The following is a 14,561-nucleotide window of genomic DNA, read 5'->3' on the forward strand; positions in this document are numbered from 1 at the left end:
ATATATTTATTAATTATTACTAGCAAATGGTGTAGCCTAATTCAGTCATTCCTTCTTAATTTATTAACTGGAATATTTCAATAAGAGAAATGTCCTTCATTAACTGTTTAGTTGTGTAGAAGTAGTTCACGGAGAAAAGGATAATAACATATTTTACTCTTTTCAGTTTACTTAACCAGTTTTAAAAATGTTTTTCCAACATCCAGCAAAAGTTAACACTAGGTATATAGTCAATTTGAATGCATGGATTTAAGCATATGTGAAGTGTTTCAGTCTCTTATGGTCATTAACCTTGTATATGCTCAAATTATTTATTTTTCATCAGTGGAAGCGTATGAAAGTTGATTGCTAAATCATTTTGTTTTATTTTCATGTTGATATTTTCCCTATTTTCTGGGATGTGGGCTCTGTAATACCACCAGTGAAGTTGGCAGACCAAAAAAGAAAAAAATAAGTGTATCTGATCAAGTCACTAGATATAGATATATCTACCATCTAAAGAAAATGGAGGAAATGAGGAAGTTGTTCAGTGGTATTTCATGATCAATTAAGAAAACCTGGAATGTGGGACAAAACAATCTTTTTTCCCCTAGGAATTTGATTTAAAGTAGTGAAAAAAATAATTATTTAGTCATTAAGGGACATACATAATAAAACAACAAAGATACTTTATAGCACCTCTGTCAGAACATCTTTAAAAGGAACTGGCTAATACCAGGGCCTGATAGGTGAAGAAAATGTAAAACCATACATTCTGCTATGGGGTATGTAAAATTTTGTGGCCATTTTGGATCCAATTTGACAGTTTTTTTTTTTGATAAGTATTCTCTGTATAACTCAGTAATATATCTCCTAGTTACTTCCCTTGTAATAATGAAATAGGTATTTTAAAACTTTATACATGGAAATTCATAGTGGCTTCATATACAATTTTCCCAATTAGAAACAGTCCATATGTTCATCAAAAGGGAATTACATACACTGGAATCATTGTCAGAGTAAAAAGGAATTAATACATGAAGCCACATATATGGATCTCAAAAGCAGAGTGCAAGAAACAGGCTCAAAAGGCAACATTCTATATGATTTGAAATTCTGGAAAAAAAAATTATAGGGACAGCAATCAGACTAGTAATTTCCAGAGGATAGTATGGGAAAGAGATTCACTATAAAGAAAGGGTCACAAGAAGTTTGGGAAATATTTTATAATATATATAATAATTGAAATATTTTATAGCCTGATTGTAGCCATGGTTAAATGAATGTGGGGGTTTGCACAATTCATAGAAATGTGCATTTTAGAAAGGGTGAATTTTATAGCAAGTAAAACCAATAAGTAACTGGAAAATATAATGGGAGATTTAATAGAGGAATGCCAGCTCATTGTAATATATAGCATTTATTTGGAGTTTGATTTCCTGTTGATTTGAGACAACAAAGCGTATTAAACATTGACTTGATATTTGACATTAAGGAATTATTGTCTATTAATTAAGATATAGTTAATATAAAAATATTTTAGAAAATAAATCTGAAATTTTTACAGATGCAATGATATAATTACTAGAATTTGTTTCAGAGAAATCTTTCAGGGGAAGAGAAGGTAAACACAGATAGATAAAACAAGATTGACCATACAGTTGGTAATTAATAAAGTCACGTGAATATTATATGAGAGATCATTAAGCTATTATCTCTTTTGAAATATGTTTGGAAAATTCTACAATAAAAATTAAAAAATTATAACTTAGTTTTACAAAAGAAAATGTTTAGTACCGGTATTCTGCAATGAGTAAATGTTATCACAGAAACTTAATGATAGTTTCATATTCTAAAGTTTATTAGTAAAATGTACCATATAATGCTACTCAAGTGAAGCTATGGAATCCTTGCAAAGACACTAAAGAGTAGATGCCAAACGTCATAATCACATTGGCATTGTAATTTTTTTTTGAGCTCAATAAAACCCACCTTCTTTGCAAGATTAACTGAAATTAATGATGAGATATGAAAGCATTGTTTCTCAGTATAATCCATTGCCTACATACTTCTGTGGGGCCTGGGAATTAATAGATGAAAATATAGGTCTGATTATATCTATATTTCTCTCTATATATATATTCTTTCTTTCTGGAAATACTGGAAACATCACAAAATCTCTAATCAGGCAGTCTCCAGCCCCTTCCAGCATTGTTTCCAATCTCCTACTTCAAAATACTTTTCATTCTTAGTCTCCAGAAATTGAACAACTCTTTTTAGTCATGTCTCAGTTACTTTATAGATGGTTTTCTAAAATAAAAAAAAAACATTTTCACTACATGTGATTGAAGACCTTTGTCTGGCCTAGCTCAAGCTTTATGTCCTTTGTGAAGCCTTCCTGAGCTGCTTTCTCAACCTTAGTTCAACTTAATTGCAAGAGTGCTATTTTAGAATTTTAACAGAATATGTGCTTACTATTTGTTTACATGTCTGCCTTGTTTTAAACCAGATGGAGTTACTTTTTGTTACAAAAAAAGGCACATAATTTTTGTTTTTGCATCCTTTATTAATTATTATATATCTAGTTATAATAATATAGTCTACTTTAAAGATAGCAGTTCATACTTTCCTGATAACACTTAAGGATATTTAATAACATAAAAACAGAAGTTTGTTGGCATTAAGATATTTTTTTTAAGTAAAAAAGACAATAAAGTGGAGATACACAGAAGTGGTTTTATCATTCAATATCTGCTATAAAAGGCTTTTAAATAGTTTTTAATTACATTTAGGTTTAACAATGCTGAAATAAGTATGTATATTATTTTAAAATTATCACTATTTCATTTATCAAATCATTGATATTATTATATGCTAATATTTAATATGTAAAAAACAAGTAATAAAATTATTTGGGCTAATGTGATAAATAATAAGGGTAGGTGATATTGATTTAAATAATTTAACATTTTTACAGAAGTTGAGAAATTCATCCAAGTCTTATTTATTTAATTCCAGTTGTGTTGCTAGATACGACAACTGTGCTGGGAGAACTAGGATGGAAGACATATCCATTAAATGGGGTAAGTTTAAATGTCTTTTAAAAATTATCATACTTGTTAAGGTCTCTTGTAAGAGTTGAAGGAACAGTAGACTTTTGGTTCTATTTAATATGAATTTTGGCTTATAACTTAAATCCTATAGAAAAGATTAAAATATCATTAAACTGGTGATTGAAGGGGGTGATTCTAAATTAATGATTTAGAAGTCTTGCTCCTAAATTACATCTTATCCTTTAATGCTGTGTTTTATACATTGTAACACTAGAATTCCCCCATGTTTTCTTCAGAAATAAATTTTCATGTGTAGTTTTAGACACTTTTCTGTATGTTACATTTGTTAATCTTGTGTTTGTGCATAAACAAGCTCCAGAGTATCACAAATTTGGTTTTGAATAGAAAATATGTCTACTAATGCAGTATATGTTTAAACTTGACAAGATGATGTACTGTGTTCTTAGCTGGAAATAGTTGATTTTGAAGGTTTATTGGGATGTTTGATTTACAAAATACAGTTTTTCATGTACTGACATTTTAGCTATGGTTGTAGTTGACTTTTTGTTTTGGCCTGTTTTGCATTTTCAAATTGCAGTGAATTTCTACATCTTTTGTTGATATTAGGCTAATATAAAAAAGTGGTTTGTGAAGTTTTTACTTGATATTTTTCTATTTAATTAAACTATTCAATAATAGGAATAAATGTTTCAGCTATGCTTGAGTTAATCTTTTTTCATAGAAGCTGTATTTCCGCATTCATGATATTCTTTGTTCATAAGTTTTTCATTGCTTCTACCACTAAATCTGAAATTTAAATTTGAAAGGAAAAGTTGATATTTTGGGGGAGGATGTTTACATATTGCTGTTGAAATTTGACATTTTATTTCATTAAAATATATATTTTCAACTCATAAAGCTTAGCATTAACACTTTATCATTCTATTTCTTACAGACTTATGTTCTGTATTTTTTCAATTTTCATTTTATTTCAATAAAATGCACATCAGTCCATTTCTGAGAACTATATCTGTAAAAGTAAAATTAGGCTTTTGTCATCATACTCTTCCATGAAAATTAATAAGCTTCAGTTTTGGGTTAAATAAACTTTGAGTTAATAACATCAGTTAATTAAGTATTGGACCATGTTTATCATTAAGTAATAAAAAAATGAATGAACATTTCTTTTAGAATATCATTCCAAGGTGTGTGTATGCTTATATACATATAATCATAAGAGATATACATCTATCTATCATATAGATATTCACAATGTATAAATATATACATAGATGTAATTTCTACAGTATACAAAATGACTTATAAACACTTTCAAACATTAAGTAGTGTAAAGCTCTTTTTTCCATTTTCTGAAACAAATGAGAAAAAGCAATTAGAGACTTTATTCTTGGCCTCATGTAGTCAAAGCCAGGTATCACATGAGGAACAGAAGATATGAATTTGTTCTAGTTAATCTATGTATGGCTTGATCAGGTTTCATTTTTGAGGAAACTGCTAATGCAGAGACTTGGAGAATCATAAATGAAGTTGCTGCTGTCAGTCTTGTGATGAATTTTCTCTGGATATTATGAAGTAGATTTGGGAGTTATGGAAGAGAGAGGGCAGGATTGTCAGGAAAAGAGCCACTTAGCTCATGGTTTTCTATTTTCCAGACACTGCCCTCAGCGTATTTTGTTTTCACAATGGCCTTTTAAAGTGTGTCCTATATTTATTTTCTTGTCAGAGAATCCTAGTCCTAAAAAAGAGTGAGGAATAGAAAACAGTAACAAATTTTGTAATACTAACAGCCAAATGGTGAATGGTGGAATATAAAACTAAGATATTTCTGACTCTAAACTTGTGTCTTTCTGGTGACTCTGCTAAGAGAGAGGCATGAAATCTTCATGAAAGACCTTTTACAAATGTGCAGTTTTTACCTAATTGATTCATATTTCTTTTCTTTGATACACTTACACAGACACAAACACACACACACACACACACACACACACACACACACACACACACAATATTTACAGTTGGGACACTACTTAACTATTACCAAGAGGAAAGAGAGAAAGAATAGGGGGATTAGAAGAGTAAAATAGAAAATGAATAGATAGAAAAGATAAATAGAATGAAGTAGGAAAGTATTTGATGGTTATGTTTTATTGGACATTTGCCACATGCTAGACTTCACCTCAAAACACTTTACTCAGATCAGTCCTGTACATCAAATATAATTCATCCTCATTGGTACATGTGGAAATTGAGGACTCAGGTGCATTAAATAACATTCACAAGGTCACAAAGCTAGGAGGTAGTTCAGCAAAAGTCCTAAGCCAAATATATCCTAATATTGACACTTATGGATGGTCATTTCACAGCTAGTTACTTTTTATTTCTTCTAAGATTCTAACAGGTAAAGATAAAGGTCCATGACCAACATATTTAGACTGTGGAGGGAAAAGTAACATGTGGATTCAAACTTTAAAAAGTAAATAACTAAACCACGTTAAAATGTTATCATTAGTATGGGCTATAATACTTTTAGGTTATCTCCCAAATAATAACCTATATTTACTAATTGAGAGCAGTAGGACTATTTGAATATAAAAGCTCCTGGATATATTTCACAATATATGTGGATGAAACTATATAAATTTTAAGGTAAGATCAAGGGAATTCAAGGGAAAAAGTAAAATGGATAGAAAACAGTGTTAAAGAAAATGTACAATTTAAATTATCTTCTAATAAGGAGGATAGATTACTGGTAAGTATCAAACTTAATGCTATTTATAGGCTAAATGAATCAAATATATGAAATATGATATGTCAAGAGCTATGTAATGTTTTGAACAACTAATAATAAATAAAAAAAATAAAACTGCTGGTCCAAAAAGATGGACCCAGGCACAGATAACTCAAAAAAAAAAAAAAAAGAACTAATAAGTAAGAAGGAAGAACTTTGAAAAAAGACTATTAAAAATTCCAAGAATGAAAATAATCTAGACATAATTGTAGCTTAAGTGACTTATAAGATCTGTGGGAACCATTTATTACTATAAAACATTTAAACAATAATTTCTAGTCACTTATTAAAATTGAAATTATATTTATTTGGATTTATAAGACTCTTGAGTTCTTATTTTTACTGAGTCAGCCTAATTTGAACGAACAATTTTAACTATTATCTTTTTCAGGCACTAATTTAGGTAGTTTAATGAATATGTCATGTGTGGAAAAGATGATTAGATAATATAAAAAAAGTATATTTAATATTTCTATTAGTAGATAGTAAATCTTGTATTTCTATTATTTCTATCTAACATATTCTACTATTCTTGTGAATTATGTGTTTCTTTGTAATAACTTTTTTAAATTGAAAGCTTTCTTTCTATATAAGAAACAGAACTGAGATGAAATACTAAAATGTACTATATAAAATAAAATAAATTTAATCAGTAATTTCATAAGTCTTTATTTTTTTCCTCCATTTTTAAGTTAAAGAAGCCAGATGACCAGGAGTGCTATGCTGATAGTTATAGGAGTAGGCATTCACAGTATGCCTGTGAATAGAATTGCTATGATCATTGGAGTAGGGGGTGAGCTTCCCTATTTTGTGAACATGGAAAAGGGATGAATAGTCTTGAGTGAATGACTTCATATCTTACAAAAGTGGAAACAGAATATGTTAGTTTTCTGAAACATTTGCTTGTATCAACATATAATTTATAGTTTATTTTCTTTTAACCATTTTCAGAATTCAATTTAACAAACTTCTTGTTTATGCTCTATGTGCCATGCATCCTGTTAAATGTGCTTAAATAACAGATTTTTCTAGCCTCAGGCAGTCTTACATTATAGAAATTATACTGCACAATCAGAAGGCCAAAGAAAGTGTCTTCACATAGTTTTGTGTAATGTTTTGTGAAAGAATATTAAGGGAAGGAGTAATTCTGGTGAGAGAAAATTGGGTATGAGAAGTGTTCTATCAGCTTTTTTTTTTAATAAAATGTGAAGGAATCACATATGGTCTGGAAGAGAAAATAGAAGGCACTGTCTAGGCAAAGGAATGGCTCCAGAAAAAACATGGGATTGTTAAACGTACGTTCTTAATGTGTATTATTATCAATTCTTATATATTAGTTCTCATACAATTCTTAATGTGTGTTAAGCTTCAGGACTGTTGAGACTCATTTGTCTCCTTGTAGTAGGGGGTTGCATTGGGAAATACAGCTGTCATCACAGGCTAAGCCACAGTGCAAAAGACAGAATTTAAGTGTCTTAGTTGATCTAATAGTGTGTATTTCAATTCTAATAAGTAAATGTGAAAATAAAACCTTTCTCAATTTACTTAAAAATTACTGAAGTTTTCTTTTGCTTAACAGAATAATGCAGGTCCTTGGAAATGAAATAGGCTTTGGAAAATTGGAAAGATGCTTTAAATATAAATGACATGACCTTCCTCAAATTATGATATTTGAAGCTTGATTTTAACATAATAAAATATAAAAGTCAAAATATATTCCTGTATTTTATGTGGGTGAAAATACTTTTTTAATGCTGCTCAAAAATTTAAATTTGTGCACATTTTTCCATTGATTTCCCTAGTATTCTGTTAGCTACTTTGCAAGACCTTAATCTTATCATCTTATTGTATTACACTGACAGATAAGGAATGGAATAAATTCCTAGAATAAAGTTCTTAAAAATTTTGAATTATTCTAAACATTGGACAGAACACTGTGTTAAGGCTTAATGACCATCGATTCCCAAACTCTGTTTGAAATGTTAACTCTCATCTCATATGGACTTCTTTCCTTTTGAAGTTTTTACTTTCTCAGTTTACTTTTAGCCACTAAATAATTTTATAAACAAAGGGAAAATACAATTATTATAATAGGACCCATAGTTAAATGTTGTAACTGAAACCCCCTACTATCCATTACAGCTTAGACCCCATTTATTATCACACAGCTGTGAGTCTGTCATATTGGAGCATCTTGGCCTAATATTAATTCTAACTAATGAGAAGTAACTGCTATCAACCAGAAGATTAGAAGTCTTCTCACAATACAAAAAGGAATTTCATGATTTAAAAATCCAATCTTGTTTCCTTTGAGCTTTGATAATTAAATTTACATTACTTGAAACTTAATAGTTATATATTTTTAGTTTGGTTCTATAATTCAAAAGACAGCTGGCTCTTTAATACATACTGTTTAGTAAGAGTAATTATACCTAAATAAAGCTTGATTATTATAATATATAGAAATTTCTTAAGAAGATTTCCCTAAGATATTTATTTAATCTGTAATTACAAATTACTGTTCTTGATAGAAATAATTTTATTTTTAAATACTCCATGAATTCATCTGAAATAGTAATTTGTTTTTATGTTTATAGTGATATTTTAAGCAAGAAAATAAATATTTTCTTGTCTCTGATTTATTTTCACTCTTTTGATTACTAAGAGGTAGTTATCTTTTAAAAGTTAGTCTTTAATGTTCAATGTTTGGTGGTGGATCATATCTTTGTTATGTAGTTGTCCTGGTATTAGATATAATTGTCCAACATTAAAAATCAAATTTGCATTTTAATATTAGATGATTTCAACTTTAACAAAAACTTAAGAAAAATTTAATGTTAAGATAAAAAAGTATTTTGGATGTTAGTTTGCATTTTATTTTAATGATGAAAATTAGAGATTGATAAAAATCTGTTTTTTCATATGTCAAATGTTGGTTTTAAATTCATTATATGTATTTTTTGTGTTTGTGTCTTTGATAATATTTAGGGCTTGGATAATGAAGCATCATGCAAATTATATGATCTTATCTGTTAGACATAATCAGTTGATATTAGAGGATTTATCCTGAAATTCTTAGTGTATTAGAGTCCTCCAGAGGAACATAAAAAAAGGACATGTTTTGGGGGTAGAGGATGTGGAGAGACTTCACTGACCCAAGCAGGATTGAGGCTTGCTATAGGACCTGGTTTATGTGATTATGATGGCTATATCCCCAAATGTGTTGTCTGCAAGTTGGAAAACAACAAAGCCAGTCATGAAACTCAGTCTTAGTCCAAAGGCTCAAGAACCAGAGAAGACAAAGGTTTCTCTCCAAGTTCAAGGACTGGGTATAAAGCTTACGAAAAAAGGTGTACTGATGAAATCAAGTCCAAAGGCCCAAGAACCATAAGTTCCTGTGTGTGAGGGCAGAGAAGATGGATGTCCTAGCTCAAGATATAAGAAGAAATTATAATTTCCTCTGCCTTTTTTGTTCAGTGGGTTCCATATTTGTGAGAAAGTACCTGCTTTGCTTGTTCTGTTGATTCAAATGCTAACCTCTTCAAGAAAAATCATCAGGGACACACCCAGAAATGTTTTACCAGCTGTATAGGTATCTCTGACTCTACTCAAGCTGACATAAAATTAATCATCTCAGGAAAATAGGAACACATGGTATTTATGTCTACATATTTGCTACAAGTGAACCTAGTAACTAAGGAATTCTATAATTAAAAAGCATACATTATCATTAACCTGTGTAAAAGCATACTTTTTTTTCACGAATAAGAGCATCATTTCCTAATATCATTGTTTATGAAATTTCAAACACTGAATATATTAGAGAATGTAGTATCTAGTAATAATTTTAATTTGATATTATAGTTTCTACATTTCATATAAGAATGAATTTATCATGGTATAAGACTTCAGTATTGCATCTTGATTCATTGATAATTCATTGAAATGTTTTCAAACTACCATATGTTTGAATTCTGAAAATATGAACTTTAGTGATAATTTATATTGTCAAAGTGAACTGTTACTATTTTCAAAACTGATATATCTAAATGGTTTTCCACCAAGAAACTTCACAGCTTATGTGGTAATGTTCTAAATGTTCATCATATTGATTTTAATTATGTTGTTTCATATTTGAAAAAAATGCATTAGGTTTCATGAATAAATTTCAGTGTTAGCATCTCAAAGCTATATAATTTCTAATCTCCATCCATACAAAGGGCAAGGTATGATAATAGTATTCATTTTATTAGATTATTGTGATGATCAGCTAATTTAATATATGTAAAGAACTTTAACAGTATATTGTTCATAATCAACATTAACATTATTACTACTACTATTACTACTACTATTGTTATTGCAAGAACCCTAAATATTTTGAAATGAAGATTTCTGTATAGACTTTTTTACTTTATTACTTTATACTGAATCACAATTTCATAATGTATTGCATATTTTTTTTCTTCTAGAGCCACAAAATATTACTTTTTGCAGCTTTTTATTAAATAAGTACTTTTATATTTTCATTTTATCTAAACATATATAAAATATAAATATTAGCTCATTAATATAGTCACTCATGGCACCCAGATCATAGGAAAACCATTGTGCTGAGTAGTAGAGGTGGTGGTTGGGTGGGGTTGTGATCATTATAAAGTTACTGCCTTAACGGTAGTCATGGTCTTTATCTGAGAAGTGCATTCAGCTCATTATGTATAACATATTTTGATGATATATGGTGAATTTAACCTCACACCCAAGGATTGCCAAAGCAAATACTGAGTATAAATACAGACTCACTAACTTTAGTTATGAGATGCTAGTATGATAAAAGCCCCATAAAAGTTGTTGAATTGGAATTACCCAAGAGATAAGTCTGGAGGACAGTTTATTCAGTTTAAAGTATTACTTGAAAGCAACTCAATAGGAAAAGAATAAACCTGGGATTCCCACTGGGAAGGGACTAAGGAACTACATGCAATTCTCACATTTTGTTGTTGTTGTTTTTGTTTGATGACTTTCATATATTTTGAAAGAGCAACCTGTAAATAAACAATCTGTGCTGGATGACTGCTGAGCCTTTTGATGAGGGTCAAGTGGAGTATCCAAGCATTCTCTTCTATTTATTCTGATTGAAGGAACATGATCTGAAAGCCACCTTTGCTTCTTGGGATTGCTCCTTTCGAGGGCTTGTCCCTATTTGAGACACATACCAGCATTGGTGAGCTCAGAATTGCCTGGAGACCTCCTGTGGTGCCTGTGGGCAAGAGAAAAGGGAAATTGGGCTATGAAAGATAGGGAAGTTTTTGAGGTTACATTTTCCTCTGCTCTTCCTTTAAGTAGCTCCAGATTTCTGAGTGTCTTTGTTTTCCTTCTTTCTGAAGAACTTCGTCAACATTTTTTGTAAAGTGTGTCTAGTAACAAATCCTTTCAATTTTTTTGTCAGAAAATCTTTTTCTTTTTTATTTTTGATGGACATTTTGTAGGGTACATATTTTCAGATTTATTAGTTTTCAAATCTTTGTTTTATTGCTGAACATTACATATTTTACTCTATACTATTCTTGCATGATTTCTGGACAGTCAGATGTAATTTTATCTTTGCTGCTCTATAAGTAAGGTGTTCAGTTTCACTGGCTTTTTCCAAGATATTTTTTTTATCTTTGGTTTTTTTGAAGTTTCATTATTATGTGCCTAGGTGTAAGGGGTTTTGTTTTGTTTTCTGACATCTATCCTTCTCAGTGTTTTCTGAGCTTTCCGGATTTCCTGATATTACCCACTATATGCAAGGACATCCTTCTGGAGTTTTAACTATCAGAATTGTTTATGCTACACTCCAAGAAATTTGTCAATTAAGATTAGGTTTAACTAGAATGGTTCCTACAGAGTTTCTATAGGTAGGTTTCTGCTTCTCTGGGTTGTGATTCTCTGTACCCATTGTCTCTCCAATTTGGGGAGGAGTGGATTGCCTTGTGATTGTACTTCTCTGTTTTAAGAAGAGTTGAATTTTCAGTTCATTCAGATTTTTACCTATTAAAATGGAAAAGTAACTTCTATTTTTTTGTATTTATTCATATTTATTACATAGAATAGAGGGGTCATTAAGGCACACTGATATATGTGTATAACATAATTTGATGAACTTTGCTTCCCAGTACCTCTCCTTTGCTCTCCTCTCCTTCCCACTGCTTCCTTTCATCTACCCATTGGTTTCCCTTCTACTTTAATTATGTCCTCCATACCCCACACCACTAGCTTAGGTATATGAGAGGAAACATAAGACACTTGTCTTTCTGAGTCTGGCTCACTTTGATTTACATGATGGTCTCCAGTTCCATCCATTTTCCTGCAAATGGCATAATCTTATTATTTTTTTGAAAAAAAAGGTAGAAGAGAGAGAGAATTTTTTGATATTTATTTTTCAGTGGACACAGCATCTTTATTTTATTTTTATGTGGTGCTGAGGATCTAACCCAGACCCCACGCATGCCAGGCAAGCACATTACCGCTTGAGCCACATCCCCAGCCCAAATTTCATTATTTATTTATTTATTTATTTTGAGAGAGAGAGAGAGAGAGAGAGAGAGAGAGAGAGAGAGAGAGAGAGAAGAGATAATTTTAAAATATTTGTCAGTTTTTGGTGGGCACAACATCTTTATTTTTATTTTATGTGGTGCTGAGGATCGAACCCAGCATCCGCGCATACCAGGTGAGCGCATTACTGCTTGAGCCACATCCCCAGCCTAAATCTCATTCTTTACAGATGAATCTAACTCCCATGTGTGTGTGTAGAAAATCATATTTTATTTGTCCATTCATCTGATGATAGACACCTAGGCTGATCCTATAACTTGGCTATTTGTTGTGCTGTGATGAATATGGGTATGCATGTATCTTAACATTAGTCTTTAGTATGACAACTTTAATTATTTTGGTGTTTACCAAGGATTTGGCATAATTGGATCATAGAGTAGAATTATTTTTAGTATTTTGAAAAACCTTCATACTGATTTCCATGTAGTTGTACTAATTTACATTTTCACCAAGGGTATGTAAAAGTTCCTATTCCCCTGCCTCCTTGTCAGCATTTATTATTATTTGTATTCTTGATGATTGCCATTCTTATGGGAGTGAGGTGGAATCTCAGTGTAGTTTTGATTTGCATTTTCCTGATGGCTAAAGATGTTGAACATTTTCATGAAAATGTTGGACATTTTTACTTATTCTTTAGTAACTTCTAAACTGCTTACAAGCTGAATTGAGAAAAAAATATTGTATTTTTGACACTCAAAATCATTATGTATTGGCTAAAATATTTGCTTAAAAGTTTCATGAATTGTAACTTCACTTAATTTTTGCTGACCTTTTTTATTTCAACGCACTAATTCTTTTCACTTTCTCTGCACTTCAATCACTATTGGTAGTGGTAAACTTGATTTTCAAGTTTGTTGAATTTAAAAAATAAATCACTGTTAGAACTTTGTATGCAGGAATTATTGTCATTATTCCTAATTAAAAAAAATACAGAAAGGCTTTGGAGTTTTTCTGTGGCGCACAATCTAAGCAGTAGAACATGACACACTCAGGAGCTCTTAGAAATTTAGTTCCTGACTTTACAGGAAGAACCATGTAAATTTCTGCCCTAGAATATTTAAGTTATTAATGTGGTGTTAGTCAAAAATAAGAACTGCACTGAGGTATTTTTTTATATTTAGTATTTTTTGTTTAATCTTTGTAAATTTATGTAGTGTAAATATTTTTAGCACTATGTTATAGATGAAAAAAACTGACCCTGAGACAATTTTCAAAACCTGCCCAAGTTTGTAATAATAGTAATTAAAACCAGGGCTACCTCAATCCCAAATCTAGAACTCTTATCTATTATAAGATACCTATAACTATGGGTTGATAATTGACATTGATGCTGTGCAGGGTATAAAAAAACCTGTAAAACTGATCTAGCAAAGACTGAAAATAGTTTCAGTGTTGTTTGAAACAGATTTTGTTTGATGATACACGGTTATAGAAAAGTACTGAAAGGTTAATTCATCTTTGAAAGCATCTTAAAGCTAAGGATGGTTAATTACTATACATATTTGTTTAGTGAGTTGAATAAGGATATTTGTTGCACGTTTGCATTGAAAAACTAAAAAAAAATTTCATAGGTGTGTCATTTTTAGTTTTATCTCTTTGTGTTTATATATTGCAACTATAACTTTATTACACACCTATTAGTGCTATAATTTATAATTTAGTATAAAATATAGACAAATATAGTAAAAAAACATACCATCCAGTAATAAGTACACTAGAGATATAAAAGTGTCTGTCACTCTCAAACCATCTTCTAAGTAAGTTATCTAATCAAAATACTTGCTAAGGAATATCAGTACCAGTTGGTGCTATAATGCCCTAGTGCATCAATCACATCTTATTTGAACATATATGATGCCTCATATAAAGGCATCTCAACCACTGAGCTGCCTGTCACCTCTCACATGTGGATTTTCATAAATGGCTAACCTAATTAGATTCATTATGTTAGCAATTCAAGATTCCTATGTTAAGCACCCAAGGAAAATCGAAAACAGAGTCTTCTGCTGTAAAGATGTACAGAAAGATACATGTGGAAGGGTTAGAGTAGAGGGACTTTGATAAACTAGTCATGCAAATGACAGTTCTGGAACAGAAAAGAGCAACAGTGAAAGGGCAGC

The 14,561-nt window shown here is 30.6% G+C and overlaps 1 protein-coding gene across 1 annotated transcript in view; it reads left to right on the top strand.

The window, feature by feature from the left end:
• Window positions 1-14,561, top strand: part of LOC143386207 (ephrin type-A receptor 6-like) — a 223,411-nt gene that overhangs the window by 137,663 nt on the left and 71,187 nt on the right. The window contains exon 4 of the mRNA XM_077108439.1: window positions 2,998-3,062. Coding sequence (XP_076964554.1) covers window positions 2,998-3,062 — 65 coding nt within the window. The remainder of the gene's footprint in view (window positions 1-2,997; window positions 3,063-14,561) is intronic.

This window comes from Callospermophilus lateralis, unplaced genomic scaffold (genome assembly GCF_048772815.1).
Source record: "Callospermophilus lateralis isolate mCalLat2 unplaced genomic scaffold, mCalLat2.hap1 Scaffold_741, whole genome shotgun sequence".
Classification (NCBI taxonomy): Eukaryota; Metazoa; Chordata; class Mammalia; order Rodentia; family Sciuridae; genus Callospermophilus; species Callospermophilus lateralis.